General features: G+C 43.0%; 1 protein-coding gene across 1 annotated transcript in view; it reads left to right on the plus strand.

Annotated features, from left to right (window-relative positions):
• The window catches only part of col11a2 (collagen, type XI, alpha 2), a gene marked incomplete at its 3' end in the record, with an annotated part of 54,928 nt that overhangs the window by 33,823 nt on the left and 2,198 nt on the right, over positions 1-18,907 (plus strand). Inside the window, exons 20-65 of the mRNA XM_079287733.1 lie at positions 581-634; positions 769-813; positions 1,943-1,996; positions 2,963-3,007; positions 3,149-3,202; positions 3,356-3,400; positions 4,525-4,578; positions 4,674-4,718; positions 4,950-5,003; positions 5,142-5,186; positions 5,374-5,427; positions 5,551-5,658; positions 6,264-6,317; positions 6,409-6,462; positions 6,672-6,716; positions 8,680-8,733; positions 9,075-9,119; positions 9,279-9,332; positions 9,530-9,583; positions 10,075-10,128; positions 10,266-10,463; positions 10,605-10,658; positions 10,903-11,010; positions 11,112-11,219; positions 11,368-11,421; positions 11,573-11,626; positions 11,986-12,093; positions 12,241-12,294; positions 12,401-12,454; positions 12,748-12,801; positions 12,921-12,974; positions 13,068-13,175; positions 13,349-13,402; positions 13,594-13,647; positions 13,728-13,781; positions 15,058-15,111; positions 15,440-15,547; positions 15,694-15,747; positions 15,988-16,149; positions 16,239-16,292; positions 16,422-16,457; positions 16,562-16,615; positions 16,709-16,988; positions 17,089-17,201; positions 17,787-17,855; positions 18,142-18,378. Of these exons, the coding sequence (XP_079143859.1) occupies positions 581-634; positions 769-813; positions 1,943-1,996; positions 2,963-3,007; positions 3,149-3,202; positions 3,356-3,400; positions 4,525-4,578; positions 4,674-4,718; positions 4,950-5,003; positions 5,142-5,186; positions 5,374-5,427; positions 5,551-5,658; positions 6,264-6,317; positions 6,409-6,462; positions 6,672-6,716; positions 8,680-8,733; positions 9,075-9,119; positions 9,279-9,332; positions 9,530-9,583; positions 10,075-10,128; positions 10,266-10,463; positions 10,605-10,658; positions 10,903-11,010; positions 11,112-11,219; positions 11,368-11,421; positions 11,573-11,626; positions 11,986-12,093; positions 12,241-12,294; positions 12,401-12,454; positions 12,748-12,801; positions 12,921-12,974; positions 13,068-13,175; positions 13,349-13,402; positions 13,594-13,647; positions 13,728-13,781; positions 15,058-15,111; positions 15,440-15,547; positions 15,694-15,747; positions 15,988-16,149; positions 16,239-16,292; positions 16,422-16,457; positions 16,562-16,615; positions 16,709-16,988; positions 17,089-17,201; positions 17,787-17,855; positions 18,142-18,378 (3,462 nt within the window). The remainder of the gene's footprint in view (positions 1-580; positions 635-768; positions 814-1,942; positions 1,997-2,962; positions 3,008-3,148; positions 3,203-3,355; positions 3,401-4,524; positions 4,579-4,673; positions 4,719-4,949; positions 5,004-5,141; positions 5,187-5,373; positions 5,428-5,550; positions 5,659-6,263; positions 6,318-6,408; positions 6,463-6,671; positions 6,717-8,679; positions 8,734-9,074; positions 9,120-9,278; positions 9,333-9,529; positions 9,584-10,074; positions 10,129-10,265; positions 10,464-10,604; positions 10,659-10,902; positions 11,011-11,111; positions 11,220-11,367; positions 11,422-11,572; positions 11,627-11,985; positions 12,094-12,240; positions 12,295-12,400; positions 12,455-12,747; positions 12,802-12,920; positions 12,975-13,067; positions 13,176-13,348; positions 13,403-13,593; positions 13,648-13,727; positions 13,782-15,057; positions 15,112-15,439; positions 15,548-15,693; positions 15,748-15,987; positions 16,150-16,238; positions 16,293-16,421; positions 16,458-16,561; positions 16,616-16,708; positions 16,989-17,088; positions 17,202-17,786; positions 17,856-18,141; positions 18,379-18,907) is intronic.

Raw genomic sequence — 18,907 nt, forward strand, 5'->3', positions numbered from 1 at the left:
TAACAGTGACTAAAGACCGACCCGGCTTTACAGGAACACTGTTGTTCCTTCATTTCATTGTCTTCTGTCTGCATCTCCAGCTGATGTCGTGGTTCACTTTTACACTGTGATCTGTAGCTTTAGCTTCTATCTTTATCTTTTTAACCAGTTTTTGCTGCTGAATCAGTTTGACATCATGGACATACTTCTGTCTGCTTCTCTCTGAAATCGATTTATCGTTTTTCAAAAAATGTGATCATATTTATTCAGGGGAGTTAGTGACAGTGTGGGCTCCATAGTAACGTAGCTCTTGACGGAGTAGCAGCAGAGGGCCCCTGAGTCCCGCCCTTCATGACAGTATTTTCTATAATATTGTCCACCCACCTGCTAAAAATGAACAAATCGCCTATTGGTAGTAGTGCTAATAGTGGTAGTAGTGGTAGTAGTAGTAGTAGTGGTAGTAGTAGTAGTAGTAGTAGTAACAGTGGTAGTAGTAAACAAAAAAGAGAGTGTTCTTTAATATGCATATGAACTGTAAAACATGAATATCTGCAAGCAGTGCTAAATCATTTAGTGATTCCTTCACTCTTTCACTCCCCAGGGTGACTCAGGACCGTTGGGACCCCTAGGATCTCAAGGGGAGGACGGAGAGAGGGTACGAAGATATGAAAAAAGAATTTGAAATGATTCCAAGCACTACTCAAAACATCTTGTCATTGTGTCACTCCATAACTGTTCATAATCAGCATCGTTCCATCCTTGGCATGTTGTTTCTCTGTGTGTTTCCAGGGAGACGATGGAGAAGTAGGACCCAGGGGTCTCCCAGGTGAAGCAGTGAGTGTTTCCATGATTCCAATCTGATTTTGAATCTCTCCCTCATGTCTATGTCTTTGTTATAAACAGCATCCCAAAATACAACCCTGCCTATCTATTTGAAGCCCTACTGTTACCTTCACACTTGTTATTTATCACCATTATAATAATACTTGACATAGTCGGGGTTCTTCACTGTAATCATGTGATGGAGAAGATACAGCCAACTGCTGTCAGGACCACATGTGTACAGTGTGATGGTTTCTACACATAAATGACCATGTGCTGTCTGAAATGTAATAGGTTGGATAGCCTAGAAATAGATGTCTGGATGTAAACTCCTTTCAGCTTCATGAATAACATCAATACTGTGAATCTAGCCAGCTTTTCTTATTCACGCTGCCACATGAGGACAAAACCAAAATAAATCATATTCTACCATACAAATACACCTTTGATCATAATCTAAACCCCATCTGAAAAGTCTTTGTCTTTGTTGGAAGGATGTTATACAATATGATCAATTCAAAATGAGTCTTGTTATCAAAGACACACGTTTCAATTAAATCATTTACTTTAAAAAAATATACGCTTTAGATTTATCTTATTATGCTGAAGCCAATTATATATTTTCAAATGATTTTCCTCCAGACATTTGAACCCTTTGCACTTATTTGTATGGCACAGCTGTTAGAAATTGATTCTATTTAAATTCGGAAGTGGCATCATTAAAATGTTTAAAACTCTTTTTTTTTTAAATAGCCACTATTGGAGCCAGTACATATAGTTCGTTAAATATGTGTGTAACAGTAACAATTATTGCCGAATAATAATCAGTGTGCTACTCCATATTCATCTGTCGCTTTGTCCTGATGCTGATGTAGCTGTTGTTGACCTTTGACCTCCCATTAATATTCATCTACATTATGATTTATTCTACAATCCATTCATGAGGCTGTTTAAATCTGTCATTTACAACCGTGAGTACTGACTGATCTTGGTGTGTGTGTGTGTGCGTGCGTGTGTGTGTGTGTGTGTGTGTGTGTGTGTGTGTGTGTGTGTGTGTGTGTGTGTGTGTGTGTGTGTGTGTGTGTGTGTGTGTGTGTGTGTGTGTGTGTGTGTGTGTGTGTGTGTGTGTGTGTGTTTCTAGGGACCTCGTGGTTTGCTCGGACCCAAAGGTCCTCCTGGAATCTCTGGACCTCCTGTGAGTAAAAACAATTTCAAACCGCATTGTGCTGCTGTTATTTTTGCTGCATTGTTTTGTCCCGCTGTGGCCACTGAGCTCCCACAGCACCTCCTGAAACCACGCTCTGTGACCTGATATAAAGACGGGGATATCCAGTCATCTAAAAATGAACATGTAATGGTCCCACACTCACCTCAAAACAATAACAAGACACCCAGGATTTAGGCAGCCAAGTATCCATTTGACACTCGTATATTTATTTGTCCTCGAGTTGTTTTTGTACACTGGTTGTGGTCTGCCCTTAAAAGAGTACTCCACAGAGTTAGCATTGCACTACGATAACATGTCTGAATCATCGATCAAAAGCTACGATGCAGTAGACATTTGGCATTTTTATTCCACACATTCTTCTTCCTTGTCAAAAGCTGGTGCCTGCGTTCCCCACAATGCAACTCAACCTCTGCCAGTTCGGTAGAAGATTATGCTCGTAAATCAGAATCGAAATCGTTTATTCCCAAGTATGTTACACATACAAGGAATTTGACGAGGTGAATGGTGCAAAACAATAAACAATGAACACAGTGCAATAATCAAGACATCATTTTAAAATAGAAAAATATTAAAATGTACAATAAAATATGGTAAACAGATAACAGCAACTAGCAGCTAATGTAGCTTTGAGCTGCTATGAGGAACAGGCTACAGAGGGCTGGTAACCTCACTTCTACCTAACTCCACACCTCCAGAGTTTTTCATTTTCAAACTTCTTCAGCCTCAAGTGACATCCCTTGAGGGCATTCATCAGACTTCTCACAGCTCCCTCAGGAGCAGCGAAATGCTTTAGGCTTTATGCTATTCATAGTTATTATTAGAAGCAAATGTGTTTGAAATGTTGAGAGTTGTTATCTATTCTGTGAATGGTTGACATACTTACGTTCAGAGTTCCATTCAGACTTTTCTCTGTTCATCCTCTTTGATTCTCAGGGTGTACGAGGGAATGACGGGCCCCACGGTCCCAAGGGAAACTTGGTCAGTGTCACGATCTTATCTACCATGTTATCGTGTAACCTCGTACTTAAGAATCAGCAGATAATTACAGCATCACAAAACTTGCATCCTCCCCGTCTGTCCATCGCTTTGTCATCATGTTATCTTCTCTCTGTCTCTCAGGGTCCCCAAGGAGAGCCAGGACCTCCAGGTCAGCAGGGAACCCCAGGAACTCAGGTGAGACGGCGGACAGCATGCCCGCTATCACACACTCGTGATATTAACTTCTTTCACTCAGTAATGGTGTGCTGAAGAGCAAAGGCGTGCACACAAACTAAAAGGAAACAGTCATGTTGACAATGTGTATTCATCCATCCATTCATTTTGCAGGGAATGGCAGGACCTCAAGGAGCCCTCGGACCCCCGGGAGAGAAAGTAAGAAAACTAAACGGTTAACGTTAACTTGTTCAGGGACATACAGTATATATAACAAAGCACAGTTATACAATAGAATGACTTATTGGTTTTACCAGATAGAGATGTGAAGGAGAAATATCCCATTGTGTGGAGAGCATTCTGCATCCTCAATTTGTTTTATTTCTTCTACAGAAAAACAGAGAGTGGAGTGACACATAATGCAGTGATTGAAGGATATTACAAAAGTGAAAACCAGGAGGAAACCAGTTTGGGAGAGTCTCACAGTTGCATTGTGATGGGAGACGCAGAGATTCTTTAAAGATCTGTGATTACACGTCCTGGTGCTAGGGCTGTCACAATATCAGATTTGCACGAAGGTTATCGTGGTCAAAGGAATACACGGCAACGATATTGTCGCGATATCTGTAGAAAATAATTTAAAAAATAATAATAGTAATGCTGTCAGTCAATTTCATCTTTAACTTTGTTAATTGGGCTTTCTGTCTTTTTTGAGGGAAATGAATCACGCTCAGAATACGAGTGTAGGGAAGTGGAGAGAGAGTCTGTAACCATAACTATACTAACTTCAGTTTTACTCAACACAGTAGATTGGATTAGATGTCTCATAACATGCACTGTATATCATATCTCATCATTCAGGGACGTGGAGAGTCTCTTGATGATTATTCTTTATTCATGTATCTCTTTTAGACTTTTAAAGTTATGTTCATTTTGTGCACTATGGTTATTTGCCTTCTTGCCGATAGTTAGACGAGAAGGTTGACGCCACATTCATTAAATTCATTTTTCAATTCATTAAATATGAAGCTACAGCTAGCAGCCGATTAGCTTAGCTGAGCATAAAGCCTTGGAACAAAGGGACACAGCTAGCCTGGCTCTGTCTAAGGGTAAAACAAAAGTCCACCGACCGATAATGTCACTTCAAGTAACTCTGCAGTTACATTGGAATCACACATCTTTCTCTGTGTGGCAGAAAGTGTCTCCGAATTGTCAGCCTGGCAGCTGCACAGTGTTTTTTACCACAACTTACTCTTCTTGCGGTGTTTTATGGCACTAACCAACCTGTTTCAGGTGCAGCACTCTCTGGACTCTCATTCATGACCACATGTCTTCTCCTCCAGGGTCCCACAGGAAAACCGGGTCTGCCAGGAATGCCTGGAGCCGACGGCCCTCCTGTACGTTCTCTCTTCGTTTATGTCATTGAAACTGAATTAAGTTAAATCCACCGACACTAGATACCCGTCCTGAGCTCTCTGTCTTGCCTTCTCAGGGTCACCCAGGAAAGGAGGGGCCTTCTGGCACCAAAGGAAACCAGGTGGGTGTCAATCATACACACCCCATCACACCGGGTCCCTTCTCTTCCATCTAACAGACTGCATTCACCAACTCAACATGAGACTCCTAACAGAAGAAACACATTACATGAAAGAGTTTGATTAAAATGCACATTTACAGGAAAGTCTTTCGTCATAAAGATGACATTCAACATACTCACTTTAAGGTGTTTGTTGTGTTAACTCGTCCTTCTTTCTTTGATCTTCTCAAGGGTCCCAACGGTCCCCAGGGTGGTGTCGGCTATCCTGGCCCTCGTGGCATCAAGGTCAGTCCAGTTACAGCAAAACGGTCAAATCACTTTTTGGGGGATTTTGTATTGCATGTGCAAATAAACTGAACCAACACATGGCTTGCATATTCCTTAGCATGTCAGTGTATTGATCATGCCACACTTTAATTGCAGGGAGGTCAAGGAATCCGTGGACTGAAGGGCCACAAGGGAGAGAAGGTAAGTGATCCATCACAGTTCAATACTTCCACTCACTCACTCAAGGAATACCCTTCACTTAAATCACAAGTTGTACATTTCTAGCACTATATATGTATAAAATGATCTTGAGTTCAAATCAGTAACAGGTTCATATAATATTTCACTGAATATGTTCTGTATGTTTTCTGTTTTCCTGCGTTTCTAGGGAGAAGATGGTTTCCCTGGAATTAAGGGAGATTTTGGTGTGAAGGGAGATAGGGTAAGATGGAGTAACTGGTTGGTTTATCAGTTGATTCATAGAATGATTGATGAATGAAGGGTTGATTGACTTTCTCCTTGTCACTTTGTATCTTTATAGTTTTGCTTTGTCTCCTGCTGACAGGGGGAGCTTGGAGTATCAGGGCCTAGAGGAGAGGATGGTCCAGAGGGGCCAAAGGGTCGCGTCGGACCCCCCGGTGAGCTCGGACCACTTGGACTGGTTGGAGAGAAGGTACTACCGGTTCAATCAAGACACGCTTGCATTTAGTCCTGTGAGATAGGTCACTGATATTTTAAGGAGCATCATTTCCTGCTGAATGTATTATTCACTCAAAGTGAACTGGATTTCAAGTTTTTGTTTTGCAAATGCTGATATTTCCCCTCAGATGTCCCCATTGTCATAAAAAATAGGGTGAGGTCTCCTCTTTGACAAGACATTAGGCAGAACTACCACTGTGCTGTGCTGCTCTCTTGTGGTTGTATCTGCACTTGAGTGAAACGGGACATTTTCACGTGGAATTTGCAGTATTTTTTACACTGAGCATATTTGAATGAAACATGCATTTCATTTTCACCGAAGTGTTTTATTGTTTGCGTTAGTTGCTGCGACTAAACTTTTTACATTTTGCCGTTATTTATTTTGTTAATATGACTGCAACACACCTGGGCACAAAATTAGCTAACTCTCATTTACTCTTCATATTCTGACACATATTTCTGAATTTGAGTAAATTGTCATGATTGTGTAGGCGGTTGGTAATATTTGAACACAATTACAGATGTTGTGACGCACCCAAGTTAACGATCCGGATTAATGGGGTCATCATGTGATTTCAGGGTAAACTTGGTGTACCTGGACTTCCTGGATATCCCGGAAGACAAGGACCCAAGGTAGGAGAAACACACGAACAGCTTCAGTCGTCCTCTCTGACTCAGTGCTTCATCCCGGTGCTGATGCTGAGATGTTGATTTCTTTTGTTAGGGATCTCTTGGATTCCCAGGATTCCCCGGCTCAAACGGCGAGAAGGGAACGAGGGTAAGTCAACGGTTCTGTGGAAGGTTTTTCTTCTCCAGTCAGCCTTTCTGCTTTTTAAAGCTTTTAGTTGTCAAGTGTTCAAGTGATACTGACCGTGTCAAATGATGTACCTGATTCATTATCTCTTCACAGATACCCTGGACTGAGCAATCCTGTAGATTAAGTTATATAGTCAGTAATGCACAGCTTTTGTTTGTTTGTTTTTTCAGGGTCTTGGTGGCAAATCAGGACCAAGAGGACAAAGAGGACCAACGGTACCATTTCACATTTATCCATTCGTTCTTTCAGTCAGTGTGTAAAAGCTATTCTGTTGTCTTTGATCTTTCTTCCACTCAAGCTGTTCAGCACAGACGGACAAACTTACTTTTGTCTGCTCGTGGTATAAAAGAGTAACTCATAACTTTGCTGAAAAGCAGAGTTTCACTGCCCTCTCTGGCTGGAAGTTTCAAGCCAGTGAGAAGTTGAATAAAAAGACCTTCAGGGAGTGTTAAGTTATTCTTTAAGGACCGGTGTGTTTGCAGTTTTTCCTCAATCGCTTTGGCTCAATTATTGAAACATTCTTGACATTCTCTAAACTGTAAGTGCAATGGTCACAGCTGTGTCATGGGACAGCACAACATGTCATGTCTCCAAAAGGTAGTGGCTCACCCGAAACATTTCATTCACGCTTCAAAACCTATTGTTAAGTCAGTAAATTGGTTATTTTGTCATAATGTAGACCATACTGGTTGTTTGTATGTCTCTTCACTTGGCGAGTCAACCATGGAAATAATTCTAATATAATATCTAATATAATTTAGTTCGACACTGACTTCCAACTGTTCTATACAAGAATGTCCGTGTTGTCTAGCTGAATGCTACTGTCTCTCACACTGAGCTTTAAGATCCCCGTCTCAACAGAAGGTAAATGTCAATACTGTGCAATACTGTTGTACACACAGAAAAAGGATATGAACATTTGCATGTATGCAGTACGTGTGTAGTCATATACAATCAACCGAAAATTTGTCACAAAATGACATGCATGTAGGGATGTAACGATACACGTATTCGTATTTTTCTTTTCTTTTTCTTTTTTTAAACCTTTATTTAACCAGGTAGTCCCATTGAGATTAAAAATCTCTTTTGCAAGATGTAAGTAACAATACAAGATGTAATCAAGATGTAAGTAACAACACTACATAACATTAAGGAGCAGGTTCCCTCGTCTCAAACTCGAGGTTATTTTGAATGGGTTTTTGGTTAGATGCCTGAAATAAGGTCTGCGGTTAACACAAGCTGAAGAGAATTTTATGTTTTGTAAAACGTGTAAGTATCTACTTCAAAGTCTTCTCCTTCTCCATCCCGCTTCCTCTTTGACGTCACCGTCTCGTCGCTATCTGCTCCTTCGGCCTCCGTTGTTCCGTTGGTGTTCCGTGATGTGTTCAGTTTCTGTTTTTTATGCCTATATGTTGCTAAGAAGACACCCCAGAAGATGGGTCACTCAGGTATAGTTCCATCATTGTTCAAAGTCAAAGAATAACTTTATGATGTTAGTTGTAATGAATAAATATATTTTAAAATCAAGTACATTTCTCTGCATTTATAGTTTTCTACTGTACCGAAACGTACCGAACCGTGGCTCCACTGTATCGTACCCAACCCAACCGTGAACTTTGTGAACCGTTACACCCCTACATGCATGCCAACAAAAGGTTTTGATCAGCACGCCATATGCAATTTGTTAGTGTGCTGCAGGAATGAGTCTTAAAACCCAGAAATGAGTCAGCGTGTCTGTATTTCCGGTTCCCTCGTCTCAAACCCGAGGTTATTTTGAATGGGTTTTTGGTTAGATGCCTGAAATAAGGTCTGCGGTTAACACAAGCTGAAGAGAATTTTATGTTTTGTAAAACGTGTAAGTATCAAAAACATCTGTTTGCCAATGAGCTTATTTTCTGCAAAAATCCCATTAGCTTCTGAGACGCTAACTCAGAAGAAAGATTGACAATTGCTCTTACTCTTTTGCACACTTGTGCCAAAACATGTGCAATTGGCTTAAAATGAATAAGATATTGAAATGTGTTGTGAACAACAAACTCATTATTGAGGGATTTGAATTCCTGTTCAAGAATTGAGCCAAAGCAAATGAGAAAAACAGTCATTTAAAACTGACAAACATCAAGGTGATCGCAGAGAGAATCACTTTTTCTAATGCTGCTCACTGTTTGTACCCATCAGGGCCCCAGAGGGCAGAGAGGGCCGAGGGGCACGACTGGGAAATCCGGAGCAAAGGTTTGTCTACGCAGTGAATTGATCCAGATTGTACTCACATATGTGCCAATGAGAGCCATTATAGTGATGATTATTGGTGTTTACATTTAGATGTATTTATTTAATAACTCATAACAATCTCACAGCTTGAATTTGACAGTTGACTTTGAATTTGACATTTAGCAGTTTAAGGAAAGACATGCAAAAGGCTTGTCTTTAGCAAATTCCTTTGCATCCCAAAATGACCTGGCTCTTAATCGGAGTGAAGTCCATTTCTAGAAGCAAAAGACATTAAAGAACAATAGTTTGTGATCCAAAACCTCATTTGTTGTTTCCTGTGCTGTTGTTTTGTTGCCTGGTAGGGAACTTCGGGAAGTGATGGCCCTCCTGGTCCTCTTGGAGAGAGGGTGAGCGCTTCATTTACGTTACAGTAAAAAAGCATGTCGGACTGTGTCGCACTTTGCTTACATTCAAATCTGTGCTCGATTTTTTCAAGACACTGAATGGCTCGATGGGGAATAGTTATACTATGTTGTAATTATAACATAATGTTGTTGTCTCACCAGGGATTGCCCGGACCTCAGGGAGCCAGTGGTTTCCCTGGACCAAAGGGACCTCCTGTAAGAACATGTTTTGATACCAGTTGTATTAATACCAGAGTGCAGATACTGTAGAGTCAGGGTGGTATCTCTTGGCTGTGTATAAGATAATTGAAGTACATTCTTCCAGCATGGTCTTGGGTTTGATGTTCTCTATTGCTTGTAGCTCTCTTGAGGTGGAGATTTAATTGATAAATGATGGTTGATTGATCCTACAGGGACCACCAGGAAAGGACGGGCTGCCTGGACATCCTGGGCAGAGAGGAGAAGTTGTAAGTTGTATTTTTTTACTACACTTTGTCTATTTGAGTCTGTAGATTTCTCCTAAAATCACCAGAAGTCAACATGAGATAATGCCTTATTTGCATATTTAAACATAACATTTCGGAAAACTTATAATACAAAAGATAATTGTCTTAATGCAAGTAAGCAACTGGTGCTCCCCTTAAATATGTTGCACCTGTTTAAACTGATGAGTTTTAGACTTTTGCTCTGGTTCCAGTCGCTCAAAAATATACACGATGAGGATTTGTCATGAATGAATAAATGAACTAGCATTAAGCGAGACAGCAGGTTTTCAAATTTTTATTCATAGATGCAGTCACACTGCTTCAGATATTTTCAGATAATTTCTTGTACTTAGAGACATCCGTTGTAGTTTGTTTGATCTCATTTATGCCCAAAGATCACTGTACCGATCCAACTTTCTTTAGATATCAATATTCTTTTAGATTTTTTTGCGAACTGAATTTCTCTCCTCCAGGGTTTCCAAGGTAAGGTGGGTCCACCTGGACCTCCTGGAGTCGTTGGACCTCAGGTGAGTTTTTCCAATCATGGTGCAGACTTTTCTCTTTACTGATACAGTAGACTGCATCAGTTTCCATGACAACACGTGTTCTCTTTTCTCCCAACATCTTCTTCCCCTCTGTGGCCTCTCCATCTCCATCTTCTCAGGGTCCATCAGGAGAGACCGGCCCAATGGGCGAGCGTGGCCACCCTGGACCCCTAGGTCCACCTGGAGAGCAGGGACTTTCTGGTCCCTCAGGGAAGGAGGGCACCAAAGGAGACCCTGGACCCTCCGGGGGCCCCGGTAAAGACGGGCCACCGGGACTGAGAGGCTTCCCTGGGGAGAGAGGACTACCTGGAACCCCTGTGAGTATGACCAAGACAAATACTGCGTACAGATCTTCATTCTTATCTCGATCAGTTTGATAGCAGTAGATTGACTCTTTGAGTAAAAAGTCTAGTTCGGTGAAAGATCACTGATTAATCCTTTCTTATCTTTTCTTGCAGGGAGGTGGAGGACTGAAGGGAAGTGAAGGACCTGCCGGACCTCCTGGACCCGCTGTACGTTCCAAACCAAAGCCAAAACCCGAACTCCAACTTATTTAATAAAACAACACAGTACCATCTAGCCAGCCCGCCCTGCAAAGTACTATAGGATTAAGTTACTTTGAGTTAGATCAAACATGTCAATATGGGATGTGATAATGAAATGTTTGACTTTGTGATAACAGTATATCTCATTCAAGTATTCACTCAATGACTACCTGCTGTAATCGGTAGTCTTTGTGATGTTGGACCTCTCTAGGGGTCTCCTGGTGAGAGGGGACTAGCTGGTACTGCTGGACCTGTTGGACCTCCTGGCAGACCAGGCCCTCAGGGGCCTCCTGGATCATCTGGAGAGAAGGGAGTTCCTGTGAGTATTCTGGTTTATCCAATGTGCATTTGACTCGTCATTTTGAATTTAACTGAGATTTAACTATTGATTCTCCTCTTTGTTCTTCTTCTCCTGCTAAGGGTGAGAAAGGTCCCATCGGCCCGGCCGGTCGTGATGGAGTGCAGGGTCCCGTGGGTCTGCCTGGCCCTGCAGGATCACCTGGAATATCCGGAGAGGACGGAGACAAGGCCAGTAACTCTTCATACCAACATGTCCTTTTAAAAAACACCTTGGTTACCGTATTATTCCCCCCTGCTCTTAGCAGGGGACCATTCACTTCAAGGCTTTGTTTACGGTGCCTTTCTGCTGTAACGTGATGTTTCTGGCTCGGTGCAGGGTGAAGTTGGAGAGCATGGGCAGAAGGGTGCCAAGGGAGGAAAAGGAGAGCATGTGAGTGATGCTGACGTGCATCGAGCCCGAAAGATTTATTTGTGAAGGAAAATGATCAGGATCTAATTTGTGAAACTGAAACAATGCTGTTTATCGTATCACTGCTGCTTTGCTCATTGTGTGTGTGTGCTTGTCTTGTGTTTGTTGGTAGGGTCCTCCTGGTCCACCCGGGCCAATGGGTCCAGTCGGTCAGCCTGGTCCTGCTGTAAGTACAAACATAAACTCTTTGAAGACAAAATCAGACAGTTTGCAGTTCCACTTGGTTGCACTTGTTCCTGATTGTATGAACTTGCAGTTGGCTGCATTTGGTGCCAGATGAGTTTCTAGTTGGCACTCCTTATTTGTTAAGATATAGTGGGTGTCACTGCTCATGCTACAAACTCAGTTCTTTATTCCAAACCAACTAGGATATAAAAGACATAAGAAAGAAAGATGTATGTTGTATCATGCAGGAGCTATCGGTAGGATAACGGGTTGAGCTGAATGAGAAAAAACTGTACAAACACGACACGATCACTACTGAACATTCAATCGCTATCGTGCTCTTCTTCTTCTGTGGTGCAGGGTGCTGATGGAGAGCTTGGACCAAGGGGCCAGCAGGGGCCATTTGGAACTAAAGGTGACGAAGGAACCAGAGGATTCCCAGGAGCCCCAGGACCCATCGGATTGCAGGTAAAATAAAAGCCGCAATGCTCACTTCAGAGGAAATGTCACTCGAATCGTCATTTTAGACTTGTATGTAAATATTTAGAGGAAGTTCGAGCTACTATCTTGTGCTAAGTTGCTCAGCTTGACTAAACTTTCACCTCTGCTCTGCAGGGATTGCCAGGACCACCAGGTGAGAAGGGAGAGACAGGAGATGTCGGACCTCTGGTGAGTCTCAAAAAGACATGATATCAGTCATAATGACTCAGTGACTTATTTCATCCCCATGACATCATAAAGGATGATTAAAGCGTGAGCCTCTTTGTGTGTCCAGGGTCCTCCAGGTCCCCCAGGACCCCGTGGCCCCGCTGGACCCAACGGTGCTGACGTGAGTGATCACAGCTCTTATTTGTACTTATTTGTACTTTTGTCAGTGGCAGCATGTTGAATGAGATTGCTTCAGGAACAGCAAAAGTCCCACAAACCACCACTCTGCCATGGTTGGTTAGTTAAACAGATTCTGCAAAATGATTCTATAACGTTTCTTAGAATCCTGATCTAACACGTTATTGTTGGGTAGGTAAGTAAAAAAGCAAAGTCGCTCTTCTTTTTGCTGGTAAGAACCAATTTGATGTGAATTATTTCATCGTTTTGTTTCACATTTTTGTGTGTGTTTTTCAGGGTCCTCAAGGTCCTCCTGGTGGTTTGGGTAATCCTGGATCTATTGGAGAGAAGGTGCAGAGATACATACATTTTGTTTTGCTAACATCAAAGCACTTTTTCTGTCTGAGTTTGATGGCGTCCGCAGAAATAAAGACTTCCTGAAACTAGAATAAATACTGTTTGCTCCACAGGGAGAGCCTGGTGAGGGCGGACCACCTGGAATCGTAGGGGAGCTAGGAAAGAAGGTGAGTGGCTGAGTGACTGGCCCTGAATAACCCTTCACTGATTGGTTAATGGCCTCCATGAGTTAACGAAGAGTCCTGTGCTCCTGTTGGCAGGGTCCTCGTGGAGAGCGCGGAGAGAAGGGCGAATCCGGACAACCTGGAACTGCTGGACTTGCTGGAGGACGAGGAGGACCTGGAGATGACGGACCCAAAGGAAACCCTGTATGACACCCACAATGAAATGCACACAAAGAAACGCACACAAATACATCTACACACAGATCAAAGAACTCAGACTCCACTGCAGAAGGAACAAGTGATTTTATCCCTAAATTCTTCTTCCTCCTGACTTTATTGCCATACATTTAGAGGTTTGTTTTTGTCTCTAACTTCAGGGTCCTGTTGGTTTCCCTGGTGATCCTGGTCCCCCTGGTGAGCTTGGACCCAGAGTGAGTACCCTTTTTTGAAAAATCCATGTCAGCATCTTATGTTGCTGACACTGATACATTGCCCCACTGTGGACAATGTATTGATATTATACTGATATTGTGATATGAGACCACATAGATTTTGGATATCACAATAAGGCATAAGTGTTGTCTTTTCCTGGTTTTAAAGGCTGCTTTCGATTTGCTTTCAGGGTCAAGATGGCGCCAAGGGAGAGAGAGGAGAAGATGGTGAATCAGGAGAATCTGTAAGTCAACAATGCAGATATGTGAGTCACGTCAAACTGCCTCAGTGTTCTCAACCTGCTCTTTCTGGCTCCTGCTGCAGGGCTCCCCCGGACCCTCTGGTGAGAACGGACCTCCCGGCCCACTAGGAAAGAGGGTAAGGTCACCATCCTCATCGGATTAAGAAAAGGAAAATAAAGTCTTTAGGACAAGATTCCTCCAGTTTTATTTTACTCCATTTTTTTTAATTCTCACCTGAAAACATTTTTATTCATCAAGCTTCGGCATAGACTCCAGTTCTGATAAGTGAAGCCAATGCATAAGTGCCTTAGTCAGATTGTATAGAAGTCTATGAGAAAATGACTCTTCTTCTCTCTTGATTTATTCCCTCAGTAAACATTGTAAACAGTAAACATGAGTTTATGTCTCAATCTCTAGTTTCAAGTCTTCTTCAACACAGCATGATGTTCATTTAGTAACTTATGCTCCATTTAGAGTCAAACCGACTTTCACAGTGTGTTTTCACATAGTGTGTTAACTATAACATTTTGGTCGCCTAAAACATGTTTTCATTCAGCGTTCGGTTGTACTTCGGTCCACTCTGCCGTTTTTACTCCTGGTTGCAAAAAAAACCAAGATGGCAGTGTGGCCAAAAACCAACAAACGTTAGTACAAACAGTCTACAAACTCTTTGAGCAAATTCCATAACATGTTTTTTAAATACACTCATCAAAAGTGACACTACTCTTAGGAAAGCTTTTTCTGGCCCCCCTGTGATCAGTTTCACGAGGGCCCCTACGGGACAGATGAGTGTGTAGCCATATCCCCGCCAGTGATAATAGAAACTAAAGTTTGCATCAGTGACCATTGAAGGGTACATACAATTGTGCTAATATGACGGAATGTCCCACTCAGGTGTATGACATCAAAACATTCATTAAGTGTAGCACTACGTTTGTTGTGAAACGTTGTCTTGTTCCTGTGGTTGCTTTACATCGAGACAACTGAAAGCCTGAGTCTCTGAGCATAAGTATGCAACCAGAGAAGATACATACTTTTATAAAGTACCGCCATCTAAAAAGCCTTTTGGTGAATAGAAACCAATAAAAAGAAGATTCGAGGTGGAGATCGACTGAAGAGACTTGTTATAGACACCAAATGCAGGCCACAGCTGATTTCAGTCCTTTTTGTTCTCATTATGTTTTTCTTATTATCCTTTTCTTCCTTCTACACATTTTGTAGAGCCGTCTAGTCGTCATATCTTTCACTTGTCCCCTGTGAGTTTATTGGCTTCTTGTTCGGGTTACTCTATCTTAACAATATAAAGCATTGTCTGTGTTCGTAGAACTTGACATGATGTAGACATCTGATTTAATGCTTTTGACCTTTTTGCCTGAAGAGGGCGTCGGTATATTCAATGTTTTGTTTTCCAGGGCCCTGCTGGAACAAGAGGACCAGAGGGACGTCAGGGAGAGAAGGGAACTAAGGTGAGTCCAGAGCTTTTTAGAACAGTTTTCAGCTCCCTGTCAAATTTTAAAGGAGCGGCAAACAACACTAAAGTGCTGTGAATCTACCTTTTTGACATGAGATCACTGTCTCACTTCCTGGTGATGATGCTTTCCATCAGTGATCCCAGGATAAATGACTAACTCTGCTTTTATTCTGAAAAACATTTGCAACATGTCTGATATGTGATTTATTCAACCAAACTTCTCTTCTCGTCTTCTTTTATTCGGCAATTGTGATACATAACGTCTACTGATGGATGGAATAACTTTTAAAAACATGTTTAATCATGTTTCTCATCATTTACAGGGAGACACGGGCTCTGTCGGCCCCCCAGGAAAGACCGGCCCCGTCGGCTCCCAGGGTCAACCAGGAAAACCAGGAACAGAAGGCCTCAGAGGACTCCCGGGATCAGTGGTCAGTGAAGATCTTCATGTATTTGTTCATTTGACTACTAGGCGATGCACTATTTCAGGAGGAACGCGTGATAATCATGTCTACACTATTCGTTGGCTGGGGTGTTGGACGGCCACCTGCTAAATGTTTTGCTGACCGTGTTTCAGGGGGAGCAAGGATCTCCAGGACTTGCTGGACAGAAAGGACCACCTGGACCTATCGTAAGATGACAATGACGTTTTACTCTGCACTCTGACATCTAGTTAGTTTTGTTCAAACTGTAGTCTGTACATCCTGCTGTCATCTCATTCAATCCTCCTACTTTCCTCTTCCTGTCTCCCATCCTCTCTCTCTATCTCTCTCTCTCTATCTATCCATCTATCTCCTGTTCTTCATGTTTCTCGTCCCCACCACTCCCTCCTTCCCGTCTCCCTCTCCTTTCTTGTCTTCTCCTCCTGCAGGGACCTCCTGGTTTGCCTGGTCTGCGTGGAGACCCCGGTGCTAAGGGAGAGAAGGGACACCCGGGTCTTCTCGGTCTCATTGGGGGCCCAGGAGAGCAGGGAGAGAAGGGAGACAGAGGTTTGCCTGGGCCTCATGGATCCTCTGGATCAAAAGGAGAGTCTGTAAGTCTGACCTCTTCCACCATCACTCACAGTCATGTGATCCTATGTAGACTATTCTCATGTATGACATGTATCGTGTTGCTTTACAGGGAATGTATGGAGGCACCGGACCCATCGGCCCTTCTGGTCCTCCTGGTCTGCCTGTGAGTGCCGTTTTATCCCATCATCGCCGTCTCGCTTTTTTATATTCCTCCTGGCTCAGTTCCCAAGATGTTATTAAGTACCATTGTAATGTTCACCATCTATAAACTAAAGCCTCATATTTCTTACAGGGTCCTCAAGGTATCAAGGGAGCTAAGGGCTCTTCTGTGAGTATACTTTAAGAGTGTTTGTACCAGAATAAATGAAATGCATCAGCTTGGATCTGATGCGGTTGTGCTTCTTGGATCTTTCCTCTCGGTGCTGTGTTTAGGGTGGATCTGGTCCAAAGGGAGAAAAAGGTGTACAGGGACCTGCTGGACCTCCTGTAAGTACTTCACTGGTTTCTAAATTGCGCTCTCTTCGTGCACCTCACTGTTGATTGTCAGTTCATTGATTAAAACGTAAACATGCTTCCCAGGGCCCACCAGGCGAGGTCATTCAGCCCCTGCCCATCCAGAGGAGTCCCAAGTCAAAGCGTTCCATCGACGCCAGCCAGCTGCTCCCCGACACCGACATGCCCGCATCTGACGCCGCTGGCACTGAGTTCCTGATGGGCACTGAAGGCATGGAGGAGATCTTCGGCTCTCTCAACTCACTGCGACAGGAGATCGAGACTATGCGTTTCCCTCTCGGCACCCAGAACAGCCCTGCCCGCACCTGCCAAGACCTGCACCTCAGCCAGCCGGAGCTCAGAAACGGTAAGGGAATCGACCCAAATATGTAGCTGCCACCTGCTCAGAGTTCTGCTCCCTCCATCAGGTTTTCCACCTTGTTTCGTCTCTCTGTCGCCCTCTGCAGGAGAGTACTGGATTGACCCTAACCAGGGCTGCTCCAGAGACTCCTTCAAGGTCTTCTGTAATTTCACCAGCGGAGCAGAAACCTGCCTGTACCCCAGCAAGAGCATCAACACGGTCAGTCCACCAAATCAGCAATACTGTAGCATCTCCTTAAAAGTTAAGAAAAGCGTTAGCAATGATGCAGATGGGAGTTCTAATCAGTGTTGGTGGAGGTTTACACTCTCTGATTGCCCTCTTTCTAGAAACTCATTTCATAATGCATCTGCATATTTGGGGCTAGGGGAGCTGGTCTCTTTGAGTGTTTGAATAAAAAAAAGACTGAACGAGTTGGAGGAAGGTTGTCTGAGCTGTTTGCCCGATAAAATCTGATGACCTGAGTCTTATATGTTGGTATGCTCATGCTGCGACCTGACATTTGATTGACTGTAGATGTTATTTGTTGTCTGAAACTGTATTAATGTGCTGCTGCTGTCTTGGCCAGGACACTCTTATAAAAGAAGATATTTAATCTCAGTTCCTAGCGAAATACATTTTGAATAAGACAAAATTCAAAAAAAAAGAAAGAAGTAATGTAATGAAATGTGCTATAACGGTTCAGAAAAAACCCAGGTTGGTGTTTTCCCACACAAGCTGGGTTTATTTATTTGTCCAAATATAAAATGAAACTAATATGTGTCGTGTGTAATGTTCTTGTGACAGGTGAAGATGAGTTCCTGGGACAACGAGACTCCAGGATCCTGGTACAGCCAGTTCAGCACTGGTAGTAAGGTTAGTGATCCTCTGTGACATGAAGAGCTGTGAAACCTTGTGCTTTAGTTTATAGTCTAGCTCTTACCTTTACTAAATGACCCTTTATTTAGTTTTCACCATCTATTTCCTCTTTCGGACTCCACTCATTTTCCCTTCTCGCCCCTTTTTTCTTCATCCCTTTCCCTCTCTGTGCATTCCCTCCATTTGATCTTCCACCTTTTCTCCTCTATTACCTTCGTGTCCTTCCTCCGAATCCCATTTTATTACCTCCTCTTCTCACTCCTCCTCCTCCTCCTCCCCCCAGTTCTCCTATGTGGACTCTACCGGTGAGCCTGTGGGCGTGGTCCAGCTGGGCTTCCTGCGTCTCCTCAGCGTCCAGGCCCGCCAGAACCTCACCTACCACTGCCACCGCTCAGTGGCCTGGGCCGACCGGAGCGCCAAGAACAACTACAACAGGGCGCTGCACCTCCAGGGGGCCAACGACGAGAAGCTGAGCTACGAGACCAACCCTTACATCAAGGCCTTGGTCGATGGCTGCTCTGTGAGTTCACACACTGATTTAGTTTGAGACCTCTATAAGGATAATAATGATCAACTTCATTCATGCTTTACATGCACTAGCAGGCATAACCCATCCAACATCCAGCCAGTATAAGCAACACATTCAGTCCGTCCTTCTTCTTGTCCTATCAAGTTAAACTGACAAGAACAAAATGGTCCGTTTCATGGAGAGCCTTTTAGATAGAAAAGTGTTCCTCACCTTCCTTTGAAACCAGTCAAGCTGCTGTAGATATTTACTGATTAACATTTCACTATGAATATGTTGTCTGCTCACATTCTGACATCACATATTACAAAGAACTCGCTTAGATTACACAAAATATAAGGCAAAATAACGCTGTCTCCCCTTTCGCTGCAAATCTCAAGAGAAACCACACCACTGTAACTTCAAACGCCCACTCTGTGCTTCCACAGCTATGTTGCTGTCACTGAAAGCTGCCTTTTTAAGTTTTTTACCAGTGTACAGGATGAAATGAAGTATTTAGCTGAACTTAAGACTCTTGCGAATT

Source organism: Melanostigma gelatinosum, assembly GCF_949748355.1.
Source record: "Melanostigma gelatinosum genome assembly, chromosome: 17".
Lineage (NCBI taxonomy): Eukaryota > Metazoa > Chordata > Actinopteri > Perciformes > Zoarcidae > Melanostigma > Melanostigma gelatinosum.